The sequence below is a fragment of the Clytia hemisphaerica genome, unplaced genomic scaffold (genome assembly GCF_902728285.1).
Source record: "Clytia hemisphaerica strain Z4C2 unplaced genomic scaffold, Clytia hemisphaerica genome assembly, whole genome shotgun sequence".
NCBI lineage: Eukaryota > Metazoa > Cnidaria > Hydrozoa > Leptothecata > Clytiidae > Clytia > Clytia hemisphaerica.
Window position 1 is genome coordinate 994427 of NW_027103573.1, and position 16560 is coordinate 1010986.

At 36.2% G+C, this 16560-nt stretch overlaps 1 protein-coding gene across 1 annotated transcript in view; it reads right to left on the reverse strand.

Annotated features, from left to right (window-relative positions):
- Positions 1-4609: 4609 nt before the first annotated feature.
- The window catches only part of LOC136801170 (coatomer subunit gamma-2-like), a 29985-nt gene continuing 18034 nt past the window's right edge, over positions 4610-16560 (reverse strand). The window contains exons 5-20 of the mRNA XM_067057799.1: positions 14827-15075; positions 14228-14314; positions 13450-13607; positions 12687-12823; positions 12217-12395; positions 11633-11806; positions 11163-11359; positions 10539-10661; positions 10108-10211; positions 9450-9584; positions 8958-9029; positions 7703-7845; positions 6975-7143; positions 6279-6379; positions 5591-5729; positions 4610-5186 (exon numbers count right to left, since the gene is read on the reverse strand). Of these exons, the coding sequence (XP_066913900.1) occupies positions 4957-5186; positions 5591-5729; positions 6279-6379; positions 6975-7143; positions 7703-7845; positions 8958-9029; positions 9450-9584; positions 10108-10211; positions 10539-10661; positions 11163-11359; positions 11633-11806; positions 12217-12395; positions 12687-12823; positions 13450-13607; positions 14228-14314; positions 14827-15075 (2397 nt within the window). The 3' untranslated portion in view covers positions 4610-4956. The remainder of the gene's footprint in view (positions 5187-5590; positions 5730-6278; positions 6380-6974; positions 7144-7702; positions 7846-8957; positions 9030-9449; positions 9585-10107; positions 10212-10538; positions 10662-11162; positions 11360-11632; positions 11807-12216; positions 12396-12686; positions 12824-13449; positions 13608-14227; positions 14315-14826; positions 15076-16560) is intronic.

Consider the following 16560-nt stretch of genomic DNA (forward strand, 5'->3'; position numbering starts at 1 on the left):
AAACATTGACATCATCATGTATGGATTTAGCATGAACAATAGGACCGACAGACTCGACAAATGGATCAAGCAATAAGACGACCCCGGAATCTTACGATGTGGGCGTTTTGTCTCCACCTGATATCACGCCCACAGAAGACGCTGTTTAAAAAGCGGGGGTAAAAGATAGTAAGTAATAGCTTTTGTAAGTGTTTATTTTGCAAAATATATACCCATTTTCTAATATGGTCTACAAATTAGCATTTTTAGAATTTTGATAATGGAAACTTAAATATATAATGAAGAAAAAAAAACCATTTCAATTCTTTTATACGTTTCACCCCCGGAAAAATTATGTATTACCTATCATTACGTAACTTTACATTTCCCGACTCGCTAACTCCCAGGCCAGAGGAATTCCGATTGTAAACCCGATTGGTTAATTTCGGAACATCTTCATAATGGCAGATAATTAGAAGTTTCTAGTGGAAAGGTTGTGTGAATTTTTTGATGTCAGTATTAATTTTGTTGGTTGATGGCTTGTTGAATCTGGCAAGAAAAAAGTAAACAGGTATAGCCCGATGTCCGCGCTCGATAGGATCGATCATCGGAACGGCTCGATGACGGATCGATATGTGATCGATGGATTACATAACGATCCGGATAGGAGATCGATAGAGGATCGATACTCAAGATTTTTTAAAGCTTATGATTAGTTATCAATTATTAATCGATCTATCATCGATCTTTTATCGGTTTTATCGACCCTATTGACTCATACTCGATTTACGATCGATAACAAATCGATTAACGATCGATGACGAATCGATTAACGATTGATGACGAATCGATTAACGATCGATGACGAATCGATATACTCGATTGAAATACTAGCTCGATAATGGATCAACGAAGGATCGATACTCAAGACTTTTTAATGGCTGAATCTTCCATCGATCTCCTATCCGGATCATTAAGTAATCCATCGATCACATATCGATCCGTCATCGAGCCGTTCCGATGATCGATCCTATCGAGCGCGGACGTCTGGTATAGCTTTTTCTAACCAAGGATCTGAAGGATTCGAGCAACACTGTTTGTGGACGAAATCAGAAAGAAATTGGCTGAAAAGATTTTCATCCCAATACTTTTTTTATCGGTATGTAGTTGGACCCCCACCCCCTTATTGGCCCAATGTCAAAAAAATTCAAAAGTTCTTTGTCGAGGAGGTTCCCTTTAATATCCAGACGGTGTCAATCGAACGAATCGAAAGCCGAATCAATTGAACGCAATTGAACACAATCGAATAATTGCAATTCGATTGTCAAACGCAATTGAACCGCAATCGAATATTACCTAGGATTTGCCATTCGATTGCTTCAATTACATTCGATTGTATTCGATTATGTTCGATTACGTTCGATTAATTTAGATTTTATTCGCTTTTGTACGATACTTTAGCGCTCGACCGCCCACGCTAAAAAGCTCTAACGGAATGATCCAATTTAATTTAATTGCAATCAAACTCATCAAACGTTATCGTAATCGAACGAAATCGAATATTAATCGATTGTAATTGACAACCAATCGAACCAGTGACGCAACTATTCGATCGCGTTCGATTACGTTCGATTGGTTCGATTGCAATTTTTGTTCGAAGTTGTTCGATTGACACCGTCTGGTAATATCTAGCAGGCAGCTAGTTAAGCATGTGCGATTCGATTGTCGAACGTAATCGAATCTCAATCGAACGGCCAATTCCTGGGTAATATTTGATTGTGTTCGATTGCGTTCGATTGCGTTCAAAGGTTGGTTTATATGACAATAGTCAGGGAGCAGAGCGCCAAAAAAAACACAAAAAGTTGTATTTTCTTGGGACAATTTGAAACCTACATGAAAAGAAAGCTTACACTTCACAGATTCCAAAACACTTTACTTGCCATCACGAATTTACTTGCAGACCTTATAATCTTTCTTTCTTTCTTTAAAACATTCTTCTTTTTCTTGTTATCAAAACATCGTTATCAATCCGCCATCTTTCTTCATGTTGTTGAAAGTTTTAAAATTATCTCGCGGTATGGGAAAATTTTGTCAGGGGGTTTAACACAATAAAAAAATAAACAATATACTTATTTTTACTACACAAAGTAACCTTTTTATTTCATTATCTATCTACTTAATTCTAAAGTTTTACAATTCTATTGTTAAGTTTCAAATATTAATAGAATTTTCTAACTTTCTTTTTAAAAGCTTATACTATTTAGACCCCCGTTTTTTACTTTCGTCATAATTATATACGTCATATGTAAACATTCGAAAAAAAAACCCGCAAAAGAATTTTTTTTTTTGGTGAGACGAAAGGCCATGTGTTTTTTCGAAACATGAGTTGCGTGTGTGTTATTTCTGTCTAAATCTCGGTTTAAATTTCAAAATGGATGAAGAAGAAGCAGAAGAAACCAATGAACTTCAGGAACTTTGTCCATTTCATTCTAATTTATACAAAAAAGAACCTTACAGACAGTTTAAAGAGAAATCATTTGCAACAGCATTAAATGCAAGGTAAAAATTTTTTCTCTCAGCTTATTTCCTATTTTCATTTCACCCCAGCCTTTCTGGGTTAATGTTGGTCTTAAGAGCCCTGTGTAAAAGCCTATGAATTGGCAGGGTCCAGTCTTCACACATGTAATGTAATCAAATGATCATTAATTTATTTGTTCAAAAACTTACATATTTTGAGGATATTCTGGTCTGTAAAATACACATCTAAAGTTCCTTAGCCATTCCAAAACATCAACCAATTGATTTTTATGTTAACTATTAACTGTTATTCAAAATTTGAGATCCATAGCGACGTTCTATTCGGAGATATTGTTGGGGTCATTTTTGGCCCCCCCGGGAATTATCTTTTTGTCAACATTTTGTCCTGCAAGGCGCCTCAAGTAATTTCAGAAAGGCAAGTAAACATTTTTGAAACGTCTTAGACCTAATAAACAATCCCTGAAAGTTTCAAATTGTCCGGACTGTTATTTATTTTTTTTGGCGCTCTGCTCCCTGACTACATGACTACAAGGCTATATCATACAGTATGATATAGTCTTGTCATATAAACCAACCTTTAAATATAAAAGTGATACTAAAAAAAATATGAAGATATCCAGATAGTTCTCACCAATATGCTGAATCTTTTTTTTTTTAGCCACCAGCCATACCACTGCCACCCCAGACAGCACAGCAGCCCTGCCTGTCAGTCATGTTTACGTCCCCACCATCTCCCGCCTCTATGTACAGGTGGATACGGATACAAAGCCGTGCTGATGTCAGCAAGAAGATATGAAACTTGACGTCATTCATGTGCTAATAAAAAATCTTTTGAAACTGCCTGCGTGGGGTGATTCTTTTTGCATGAGAAATTTGCTGATTTATATCCTACTTTCTATAGAGGTTTAAAGCTATAGATGACTAATCTTATAATCATTACATGAAATGGATACTGTACAAATACTTTCACGTAAAAACTCGTCCTGAAGAATGTTACCGCGTTTTTTAACAACTTTTTACCCCCTGAAAGATCGAAATTTGGTCAAAATTGGTCAAATTTGTCTCGCTAAGGGTCGTAAAATTCCCAAAATTTTCCTTTGTTATCTCCTTTTTAGTCCCGGTAAGGGTCCAAGGATCGAAAGTCGGGCGGCACCCCCCCCCCGTCAGCTCGCAACCCTAGTACTCCCCCCCCCGGGTTCGCACCCCCACTTCTGCCATACTAGCCCAGACGGCACAGAACGTTACTACAACGTCCATGTGACGGTCATAACGTCCAAATAACGTTAGATGAACGTTAAATAACGTTGCGTGCCAGCTGGGAGATAGAAGTCGCACGATTCGACGATTGAAAAAAACAGTGTGCAGGAAAGAAAGGATTTCAAAAATTTACCCAAAAATCGACGTTTCGGGCCTTGGTATGACTATATATTTATTTGAACGTAGATTATATGGCTGCCTATTGAAAGTTTCTGAGGGAAATATGAACAACACCACACGGAAGTTTTCGTTCAGGAATGAACATCTCAACAGATCTTCTTATCGATATTGCAGGATTGCAGTTCTCACATAAACTGCCCTTAGCTTCGGGTGAATAAGGCGGGGTAACATTATTCAAATGTTAAAAGCTAATCCGGTCTATTTTGTAATGTGTATGACTTTTGATGATATAATTTACTATTGAACTATAGATCCGTTATTAATAAATCAACGTTAATGAACACTCAGATTATTATGCAAAAAGTTATTACTAGGTTGACAAACCCTAGTTTAGCAAATAAGCCTTTTTTAAATCGAATCCGAAGTGGTGAAGAAGCTGAAAAATTACGAAAATTTATGTCAGTGTGGCTCATTCTGACTCATTTGTTCCCAGAATTCCTATTGATTTGTTTTATTGTCTTTTGTGTATACGCTTACCTAAATTTTCACTTTAATTCCACTATCACGAGGAAAATCAATTAAAAAATATTTTGATATGATAGTTCTGAGAATTAAATGTTCTTAAAAATCTCCTGCCATATGAGAGTTATCATGTGATAGAAAGACAACCTAATTGTTTAACCAAAACGAAAGTAAAAAAAAAAGACGTTTCTGATTGTTTTTAAAGCACCCTTGAATGATATATTTGGTTGTCAATATTTTATCATTGTAATATTCTAAGAAAATAAAATTCATATTTGTAAAATTGTTTCCAAAAATTAAAGAGAGAAATAAAAGCATAGATTTTATCAGAGAAAGAATTTTCTATAAAGATTAACCCCCAAACTAAGAGAAAGTGGAGAAAAAGGCACAGAAAGTTGCTCATGGTTTCGACTGACTTTGTTGGCGCGATAGATACAATATCTCGAAAAAGAAAAAAATCTAAAATTTCATATATTAAAAAAAATCGATCGTTTATTCATTTATCTTTCATCCAAACAAATGTATTAATGTCAATGTGCGTTAGCCTACGGCAGACATGACAACTTCAGAGACGATTGGGTCTTGACTACGAACAGTCAAATGCATGGTCACACCGTCTTTCAGGGCTAATCGTGAGCGAACCATGACATCAATACCACCACGGTACACACCGGCAAGAAGGAGGGTGTGGGAACTCTTTCCCTCAGGTACACGGTCAGATCTTTCGCATGGTTGCAAGCCAATGAATTGAGTGATTTTAGTAACTGCTTCTACAAGTTACAGAATTGAAAATATTTAGAAAAAATCACACGGTAAAGATTATGGTTTTAATCAAAATTGAATAATTAGGCAGTAAATAGAACGATTCTAGCACCAGAGCCGATGTCGAAGACAAGATTAAAGCTAGATTTTTAATGTCTTCACATTGTTGAATAAAGCTACGAAGTAGATAAGTCAAAACTTATTTTTTCTGTTCTGACAACCAGTATATATTGGTCGAAGCACTGAATTCTTCAAAATAAAAATGGAGACCCCTTTGAAAGAGTATGGAGTTTTCGTTACAAGAAGACCAGAGCAACGTTTCAGAGCGTTCTTATTGTAGTTATGGCAGAGGCCTATGATTCAAATTAATTCATCGATTGGGAATAAGACAGAAACAAGAATGTTTAGTTACCTTCGAGGCTAGACATTGAGCTGAGAGCGAATGTTTCTTCCATTTCATTTTCATCATCAATTTCGTCCCACGAAGCCAAAAAGTTGGTTCGCACAACCCCTTGAACATGATCTGCAACTACCATCTCCACATCCTCAAGCTAAAGAACAAAAAAAAAACGTATTTAGCTAGTCTTGCCGGTAGACCATAACAATATAACTTGTTTCAAACATACTACTTCCCCTACCTTTACTTCTGCGTTGAATAAAGATTGGCTGTATCGGCTGCAGTCTATTTTCTCTAGTAATAAGTCGATTTGGGAGACTGGCTTGAAAATAGTAATAAAAACATTTATTGACCAATAATATTGATTGGCTATTTTACTGAAGCTTAAAATAGTGACTGGAAACATAAAAAAGAGCAATGCGCAACTCGTATATATTGTTATCAATACACACACATCTCGAGATAAATCAACAGCATTGCGGGCCTTGAAAAAATTACTTCAAACGACATTTACACATGTAATATGTTTTCCCAAAAGACCGTTTTCAATTTTGATACAAAACAGCAAACACCTGCAGCAAGCATTAATTATGTCTGACAATGCAGAAGAATCGTAGCAGTCTTCGAGAAAGAGGTTCGGAATTATTTCATGCATTTCGAGAAGAGTGTATTCACCACTTTAGAGGGGAGGGACAATACTTACCACGTATTCGTCGTCATAACCTTCGTCATCATCAGGTTCACCTGTCCCAGGGTCACAATCTTTCACGATGAACTTCAACGTGCATGTAAATGAAGCACTCACTACAAAACAAATGTACATGATATACTCTTACATTCGTCCGAGATCATATCTTTTCTTCTCGTAACCCATTCTAACCTCCCTCTCTCCGCTTCTACCAGTTACTCTCTCCCCTTACCTCTTGTAAACTAACCTCTCTACTTCTTTCCCACTTATCCTTTCTCCTTCCCCACTTTCCTCTCCTCTCTCCTCCTCTTTCTCTCCTCTTCCACATCCAAAGTTTAGGCGTACAAATTTTCCTGAGCAGAAACTTTCACGATTTTCGCGAATATTAACCTTTTTCGCGAAAATAAATGTCTTTGAAAATTCTTGAAAGGGCCGTTCGCAAGAGTTTATGGTCGCGAAAAATTCTTGATAAAAGAGAAATTCTGTAAAACTTCTGACTTAAAATAAGTAAGATTTATGGCACTTTTTAGCCTGTTAAAGCCTCATAAGTCAAAAAGTATTTGCCCCTCTAAGCCATTTTTTCGTGTGAAAATTGATTAGCGAAAGTTTATGCTCGCAAAAAAAATGCACGCTTAAAGTATTTCTTGTCTTCCTGTCAACTTTCCTCTTCTGACTTTCCTCTTCTCACAACCCTCTTATTCCCCTTAGTACCTGTGGCAGCATCCTCAGGATATTGGACAATAGTGTATGTTGTAGAAGGAGTGCCGTATTTCAAGACATGGCATGGGATGTAGTTGACCACCTCCGCTTCGTCACCAGTCTCCATTTGAACGGTGACATTCTCCAAGATCTGATCGTTCAAAGTATTTGTACAATTGAACTGAAGTTAAAGTAGAGGAAATTTTGAAAACGATACTACGATAACGTAAAAAAGGATTTGGTAGTTAAAATCAATGTGACGTGTTGATTTGTTAAAAGCATTTCAAAGAACAAAACAAGTGATTAATTAATATAATGAATATTATGAAAAGTGAAGAGTCTATGACACTTCAAGGCATTCCTTTTTATTGTTATGGCTCTTAAACTAATATCACGTCCATAGCCACCCTTTGCAGGAGACTCGCATCAAATAAAATATCAATCGTTCGCATATTTGAAGCACTGCGACGACATTTTTTAAGAGAGAAAGGAAACTTTCACTTATATTAAATTTGAACTCGAACTAATATAATAAAGCGCTGCCAGCGAAACAAAATCTGAAAAATCAGTGCTTTAGAAATCTAAGAATTTTTCTGTTTGGCAAATCTTATATTCCGAAATTTTCATTTATTCATGCAGATTGTACCTATTTAGCTATGAAAAGAATCAGGGTTGACCAAACATAAAAATTCTTAGTCTTCACTCAAACAAACGTCGATGGCGGGAACTAGAGCTCGTACCTGGAAAACCATGTGATCAGCAAAAGTGTGCTTGATACACGACACCACATACTCTGTTTCCGATTCAGTGAGTTGAATTGGTTTAGATGTCGACTTGAAGAGTGGACCTAATGCTGCAATCTCTGGAACAGCAGCCAATTGTTCTAAATACCGAAAGAAACACCAAGTTAGTGAGGAAGATCTTTAAATCAAGGCATTTTTTAAGATAGCAGAATGAATCTACTGAAATCATCCATTCCTATACCAATCAGTTACCATTTCGAAAGTCGTGGGCTCGAATCTCACCTCAGTTTTATTAATGAAGTTCTTAACTCATAGTAGTAACTCATGATAGGTATCAATCCTTGACGCCAAAAAGGGATTGGGTCGAGCTAAGCAGGGAGGAAAAAACGTCAGAATTGTGTGTCTTTAAAAAATATCAATACAACAACCTCAGACATTTTGACGTCAATCCTCCCTGGTGAACTCTACTCCAGTCTCCTCCCTGGTGAACTCTACTCCAGTCTCCTCCCTGGTGAACTCTACTCCAGTCTCCTCCCTGGTGAACTCTACTCCAGTCTCCTCCCTGGTGAACTCTACTCCAGTCTCCTCCCTGGTGAACTCTACTCCAGTCTCCTCCCTGGTGAACTCTACTCCAGTCTCCTCCCTGGTGAACTCTACTCCAGTCTCCTCCCTGGTGAACTCTACTCCAGTCTCCTCCCTGGTGAACTCGGACCCAGTCTCCTCCCACACATTTCTGCAAAGCCCGAACGGCTAGATGTCGTGCTTTAAGACAGGTCTCCACTTTCGCGCGAAATGAGCGAAACTTTTTGACGTTTTTGTAAGGTCATTGGTCGGTTGAAAAATAAAGCAATTCCATTGGTCGAAATTGACGTAACAGATGAAAAAAGTAGATTAACTTCCTTCAACTTTTTTTCTTCGCGCAAAACTTCTTTATGAAGTAATATTTTCTTCAAGCAAAAAAGGTTAAGAAAAATCTGTCGCCTATTTTGCCTTTAAGCTTATTCAAGCAAAAAAAAGTGAATATCGCAAAAATATTGCTGCTATTGTTTTCGAAAATCAGCAAAGCTTCTTATTGGTCAAGCGCTGAAATTCTATTGTAATGTCACGCGACTTAGGTAGGATTTCCTACCTAACCTCGGAACACTTTTCAGCCGAAGCACGACATCTAGCCCTTCGGGCTCCTCCCACTTATTAGAGTTGATAGATGTATTACCGAAGTATTATCTAGAAGGAAATTTCAATGATAGCTTACCGGCGTACACGTCTTGTCTTGTGGTGACACTTGTGGTTGATGCTTTCTGTGCAACACCCGTAGATTCACCACCTGAAAACACGATTAAATTGGAAAAAATAAGTTCCTCTCTTGGATATGCATGGCAAAGCAAATTTCCCAGTAGTATAGTAAGCTATAATGGTCAAAGCAGGGTTTTTCGTCTGAGGCCAACAGAAAATGGATTTTACACAGCAAATAAACACATATTCTATGCATAGTTATGCAGAAATTTGAGACGGACAATCCTCTCTGTATAACGGAAGAACCTTTATAATGAGTAAAAACCTAATCGTTCCTTTTTAATTGAACCACGTCGCTCCCTTTTTATAAACACAAACCACTCGTCTTATTAAGAATTTTTTTAAAGTGATACACCCTTTTATACATTCTTAAAAAATGAGAGATTCTATGGAATATACTGGCAGTCAAACAGACTAATAGACCTTCATAACACATGAAAACGTGACTTACTAGTTTTAACTGCTTTTTGGTCATGCATAGGTACAGTAGCAATGGGAACTGTCTTCATATCGAACGGTTTATCAGTTGGCTCTTTCAAATAAGCAGCTAAAGCTCTCTCCAAACCAACGATTGATACACTCAAAGCTAAGAAAAGAAAAAGAAAATGTCAAAAATAATTCAAACTTTTCACACATATCCCGATATTGCTCGAGCAAAGGTAATAATTATGTTGGAGAGAAAGATCATGGAAGTGAACAAAGAGCTTAAACTCTCCTGTGCTTGGCCGTATTCGTTTGGGTAGGTGTCAATAAAAGAAAGCCAGTCGAAGAGCGATAAACTCGGTATACATTGATTCACCATCTCTGGATCAATCGACCCTTCAGCCGATTGGTAGTCTGAATGATTCGATCAGAGACTTGCACCGCAAGTAACTATGTTCGAACCGCGATCACTTCTAGACAGGGCGTTAGGGAAATATGGCGATAGCTTCTTTATATTCAGTCCAAATCTACCATGTTAAATTAACTCCAAAGGAAAATCAGGCTTATTCCCTACATTCGGTTGGCTCCCAAATGAAAGTCAAGAGAATACACTTAGCTTTAAAGGAAATCAATTTTAGTATAAAAAATTAAACCATTCGACATTTTGAGGCCCGGCAGAAACTTACTGTTGAGAATGTAGCTCGATGCTAGTTGTTTGTCTTCTTTTCTCAATACATGATAGTAGAAAGTCGCTCGGTCTCTCACTTCATCGTCTGTGTCCATCATACATCTAACGGATTGGAAAAAGGGAAAAAGTTAGTTATTGAAGTCATACCTAACTTAATTTATGTTGGACGAAATATAAAAAGGGATTGCACTAATTATCTATATTTCCCCCAAAGTGTTTTAACTTCGGTCGCTCGTCTTCAAATAAATGATTATTTCAGATCTCTGATCTATTTCTAAGTTATGGATTTTTTTTTTATCTAAAGGGGTTTAAAAACAATAATACCAAACAGCTTTGAAGAAAACAAGTGCGAATGAGCACAATTATGGCGATTTAGAATAATAGATTTAGTCATAAGCTGTAATGAGAACAAAATCATAGAACACTGACCTTGATAAAAGCACCAAAATGCTTGGCAATAAAGCATCACAATGCGCTCCGAACTTAGCCAATGACGTCACAGCGGCCGCGCGGACTTCAGCGTTCTCCAAGATGACACGGTTATAGATGAACCTGACATGTTTTAGGTGATGAAGAAGGTTAGTATGATTGAAGCAGGAATGGAAGAAATTGAAAAAGGACACACATCAAGATTATGGGAGGACCACGCGGTTAAGTGGCTATCCATATTATTCGAATCTTTTTATAATTGGAACTAATTCTTGGTTCCCGTCACAGGAGTAAACCTCGTAAAATACTTCCTATAATTCGAATCTCTTTGTAATTCGAACAGTTTGAAATTCCCATTTGAGTTCGAGTCAGCGAGAGTAAACCCTATTACGCTTCTTGGATCATCGGTTCGATTTATACTAGTCAGTGGGAATTGTCTCAATAAAGAAACAAACCTTCTGTACACTTAAAATTTAGAACTGCTGAACCGCAATTCCTAATACAAAACAATTTTCATGTCTACGTAAATCAATAGCCAACATGACCACAAAAATTCTTTAAAAAATACATAGGGGAACAAATTTACAAACAAAAGACGTTGTTCAACCTGGAAAGAATGAATACCTAATATATTTGGATGGGGTGCTTGTTCTTGGACCTTCTTGTCCCAACAAATGTAGGATCTTGGTGGCAAGGGTAGTGTGTTCACAATCTTCAATGAATTCACAGAGATGTGCAAGTCCAGATTCTTTTGCATCATTGTTATCTTCAATGATGGTGACAACAGCGTCCACAATGGCTTTTTTGTACCCAAAGCCTCCCTGAAAAAAATTATTGACACAAACGGTCATCAACTTTTAGCCTAACTTAAAAGAATTGGATTCTAAGTCCAGAAGAGTTTGAAGTGCACCAATCCACCCTAAGAAAACACCAGGGTCGTATCAAATGACGTCAAAATTTCCGTGACATTTTGGGTTAATCTACAGAAAACTACTTCAATTTATTTAACCTTAAATTATTGAAAGATAGCAGCTTGTCACCATGGATGTACGCAAGTCACAGAGGATCTTTTTAAATCTTCCTTTGTATCTCACCTCTTCTCTCAGCATAGAAGACAAGAAATTCATCATGACACTGTGTTTCCTTGGGAACTTCAAACAAAGTGATCTGATGGCTTCAACCACCACAATCTTGAATTCATCAGAGATCTCAGACATAAATGTTGAGATTTGTTTCATCAATCGATCGATACTGTTTTCATTACCAATCTGGTAAAGAATCAAGAAATATTGGTGTTACAAATATTCTCTGCATGAAAGTAACACCAAATACTATTATGGACTCTCAGCAAACCAAAGGTTTCGTGTTGTGCAAATCATAAACCTTTGCTTCTTCAGTTGAAGATTTCCATATTTTTCATTATTTTTAGGTGACTTAAATGTGTAGTGACTCTATAATAAGATATCGGACTGTTGTTCAAAACAACATATTTAGGATAGACATTTCACAGACATTTCAAATCAAAAGAAACTAAAATAATAATTTAAATAATGACCATAAAACGTCTAGTGCTACATTCGATACTGTCTGGGGTCTGGCTGTGGTACTGGTAATTTTAAAAGAAAAAGCAAAAAGTTATTATATTAAAGGTTATCAGTCGAATCAAGAGGATCATTACCTTCAAAAGAGTTGTGATTGCAAGTGTTGCAATACTTCTATTGACATCTGTGATCAGGTTTTCCAGGTCCAGATTGCAAACCATCACTGATTGTGGTTGCATAATGGCCACCTTGTTCAAGGTGCGAACGGCAGCAAATCTTAAGGTGGGACGTGGTGAACTCAAGAAGAGTTGAAGAACTTAAAAAAAGATTGAATGAAAGTGTGAAAACCTTGATACAGGGTTTGTAGTAATATTCCAATTAAAATATTTGTATAATATCAGGTAAAGGTCAATAAAGAGTTTGAAAGAGTTTTTTTAGATTTTGTGTGTTTTTAACTAACTTCTTTTGAATATAATACCAACGAAACAGTACTCCTGGATATCAATTCTATACCCCCCCCTGGGTGAAAACAAATTTCTAGAAACTATACTTCTTGAAATGATAACCTGGGTAGTATCAGTGAGAAAATGACACACTTCTTTAGTACCTGAAACAGCTGGATCGAGGTCTTTAGATTTCACACTTTTCAAGTTGACAAGGGCACGTGCAGCTTCGTAGATGACAAGCTCACTCTTGTGGCGTAGACAGCTCTCTAAGAATTCACTCAGTGGAGTATTCTCAGGACTAGAAAGTGATCAAAAATATTTGCTTAAATAATTCATCATTATAATATTAAAATGAAACATTTATTTCAAATTTGAAATAACTAAAGCACAGAATATTTGTAGACTCGAAGGAAGTCAAAATATATATATAACGAATAGTATTATATAGTGTTAACTTTTGATAGTTAAAATATTTCCTTCAGAGCCGTAACAGTTTTAAATGGACAGAAATTAAAATCACATATTAAAATAATTCTGGGGAATATACCCCCTGAAAAATAGCAAAATTTGTAAAAAATACCCTTGGAAAATTTTTTTTTCTTACTTTAAAGTGAAGGTGGACGAACTAAAATCAGTTTTAAACCCCTGGAAATTCTTATTCGGATTACCCCCTGGAAACGTTTGTCTATCCTGCTGTATGGGATATAATGGCCCAATGACGGTAGATCTGCAACATCGATCGAGCTCAAGACTCGAAATAACGATTCCAAGTGTCTGATCATGGTTGCTTTAGTTTGAAAATTATGATTTTTGGTTCAGACAAGGAGCAATTTGGGTCGGACAATGTCCGATGTCTGACCGTTATTTCAAGCCCTGCAAACTTGAAATAAATATGTTAAGTTTGAAATGTCAGAAATGAATTACTTTTCAGGGTCTTCATCGATGTATTTGGCAGCGATTCTGACCAACAAACAATATGCATAAGGTGAACGTAATGATTGACGAGCTTGTTTGGTGATCAATTTGGAAACAGCCAAACGATCATTCTGCTTGATATGGTACAATAAGCCAAGACCATGGTACTAAAATAAAAAGAATAACAAATATCAAAAATACATCATCACAATAGGGTCACAGGGAAGATTAGCGTGTGGCGGAATTAACACAGGAGAAAATTTGGAAAAATTTTGAATTTTGAACCTAATGTGACATTTTAATTGTTTTAAACCTGTAAGAGGAATAAAATTTGTCTAGGAGATAAAATTATGCATTCTTTACATCCAATATTTTACAAAAAGCATCATCTTCAATTAAATTTTAAGTAGTTTCACTACAACGCGTGACTTACATCTACCAACCCAAAATGATCCAAATGCAAAAAAAAAGAACTTTCATAAATCAAAATTTAAAAAAATTTCGACCTAATAACCCATCTCAAAATTATAGGGCCGGATAACGGCAAACTGACAACGGCAAGTGCAGTCCTAACGTGTGACATTTAATACCAAATTCAAGTCAATTAATGAATGTCAATGTCTAGAAGTATTGGTAGGTTTTGGTGTTCTTACAGTGCTGTTTGGTGTCAGTTCAAAATTGGGCAGTGTTGGATAAAGGGGCCAGTTAATTTAGGGTCAAAAAGGTTTTTAATGTCCAAAAAATGAAGACCTGATTGACTTAACACTACTAATGAACACATCCTTACCTGAACCATAACGTTGTCACTGCTGACAGCTTCTTGCGCTTCATTCACCCATCTTTTCACAACATCAAAATTTGGTTTCAACAAATGCTAAAATATGGGAAACACATTGCATTGGAAATAGAAGACAAACAAATTATCTACTTGTGTTCCATAATGTCCTTGTCAAGGCAAAACGTCAATCTCAAAATTAGGGTCATGTGAAGATGAAAGGGCCAATTTCATTGTCAAAGGTTCATCTTATAGAAAGATTCTCAATATGCTGAGAGACCCATATTGACAAACGATATTGAATTTCAACAATTCAATGAGAAGAAGGATGATTTGTTTACAGTTTTCTTAAAATTCGTATAATCATTACAGGCCTTCTTCTTCAAAGTATTGTTGCCACATATTTATGTTTATTAGAATTGAAAACTGTCTTTTTGGAATGCACATAAAAATATGCAAATGCCATTCTATTTCAAAATGAGGCCAACAATGTTTTTGATATTATCTTGAGAAGAGTGCTGCATTGTTAATAAGAGTAGAAAAAAACTCTGAAATGAAAGTACACTTGAGTAAAAATTGACAACAAAACAAAGATAGAGATAAAAACTTACAAGGGATGACACGAGGGCCGCACTGGCAACGGATGGGTTCTTGTCAACAATGGCTTGTTTCAAGTATCTTTCAATACCGGCTAACATTTGAGAGTCAGTTATGCGGCACAAAGCTCTGATGGCAGGAGCTCTAAATCCTTCATCTTTTCCGGTCATGTCTTTTGTTAAGCTACTGGTTACAATAATAACATCTTCAGCAATGTTGGCAAGCTCTTTGATAGCAAGATAACACATACGACGAAGGGTGACCTTTTTAAAAAGAAGATTAACTCATGTTTGAATTAAATGTAGCAACTGAATCTTTCTTGGTTTGCCAGTTATATAAATTCTGTAGCAAAAATGAGACAAATTATTCATTCTACGGGTGACCCACGAAAAAGTTCAGACGTTTCCTGACGTCTTGAGGCCGAACAAATGTCCCAAAGTGCTTGGAGTTTTGATATTTAGAAAGTAGATATCCTAACTTAAAATTTGAGCTATCACTTTTTAAATGTGACCAACTTGTTCTCTGCTTATGAGCTTTTAAAGTCAAAATTCACTTTACGGAAAGTGTAAAAAACACGTAAAAAGGGGTATAAAATTTGGTATTTTTCCGACGTTTTTGATTACAGTTTTGAAAAAATCTATGAAGCGCCAATTTATAAAAACTTGTCTTGTTTAAACAAAATACTTTCAAGGTGTTTTATTAATCATAATGTCATAAAACTCGTTAACGAAGTCAATTTGTAGTGATTTTTAATTGATTGCATGAATTTAAACCTCTTTTTACGTGTTTTTACACTTTTCGAAGTGATCTTGACTTAAAAGTCATAAGAGCGAACAAGTTGGTCAAATTTAAAAAGTGATGGCTCAAATTTTAAGTTAGGATATCTACTTTTTAAATATCAAAACTCCAAGCACTTTGGGACATTTGTTCGGCCTCAAGACGTCGGGAAGCGCCTGAAATTTTTTGTGGGTCACCCGGTATTATCCCTAATTTAAAGACATTTCAAGAATTTATGAACCTGTGTCAACAAGAATAGGATTTATGTAAAAAAGGAAAGGAAAAGTGAATACTTCTCACTTTAAAAAAACTTATTTCCTTGGTGAAATAAATATCATTTTGTTAGGGATTTGAATTTTCGTTATTCTTTTTTACTCTACTATCACATAAAAAAACAACAAGACAAAATAATGTCTCATAATCTGTTATATTTCCTTTTTTTGTCAATCTATCTATATACTAAAAGTCTAATGTGAGTGAGCCGTGGGGGGGCCATTATGGATTTTTTTCCAAGTCTCTTTTTAGATCGAGCTCCGAGCGGGAAAACAGTAGAGTGTTCTATTTCGAGGCGGAGTACGTTTCTTTTGAGACACGTCACCGAAAACCTTCCCTACGGCTCCTTGCCGATCGGGAAACGTCGCGCGGTTCGGAAGCGTATTTTTCGGGCCATACTGCTTTCTAACAGTCAAAATAAAAGATGGCAGCAAAAATAAACAACTGGTTGCTACTGCTCTTTTGCTATTTTTCTTTGGTTTTTATGATGCTTCAATGAGTTGAATTGATTTGATTTTTGTGTGATTGTTACAAGAAATGGTTGATGATGAAGTTTTATTATTCTTTGCTGGATTTGATGCTTCGTTTGATGTGGCATGAAAGATGCAATGCAATCTCTTGAATTCTTGAAAAAGAGGACACTTTATCAACTTTGATCATGCTAGGTATATTTGAAAAATTAAACTGCCTCACTTTGT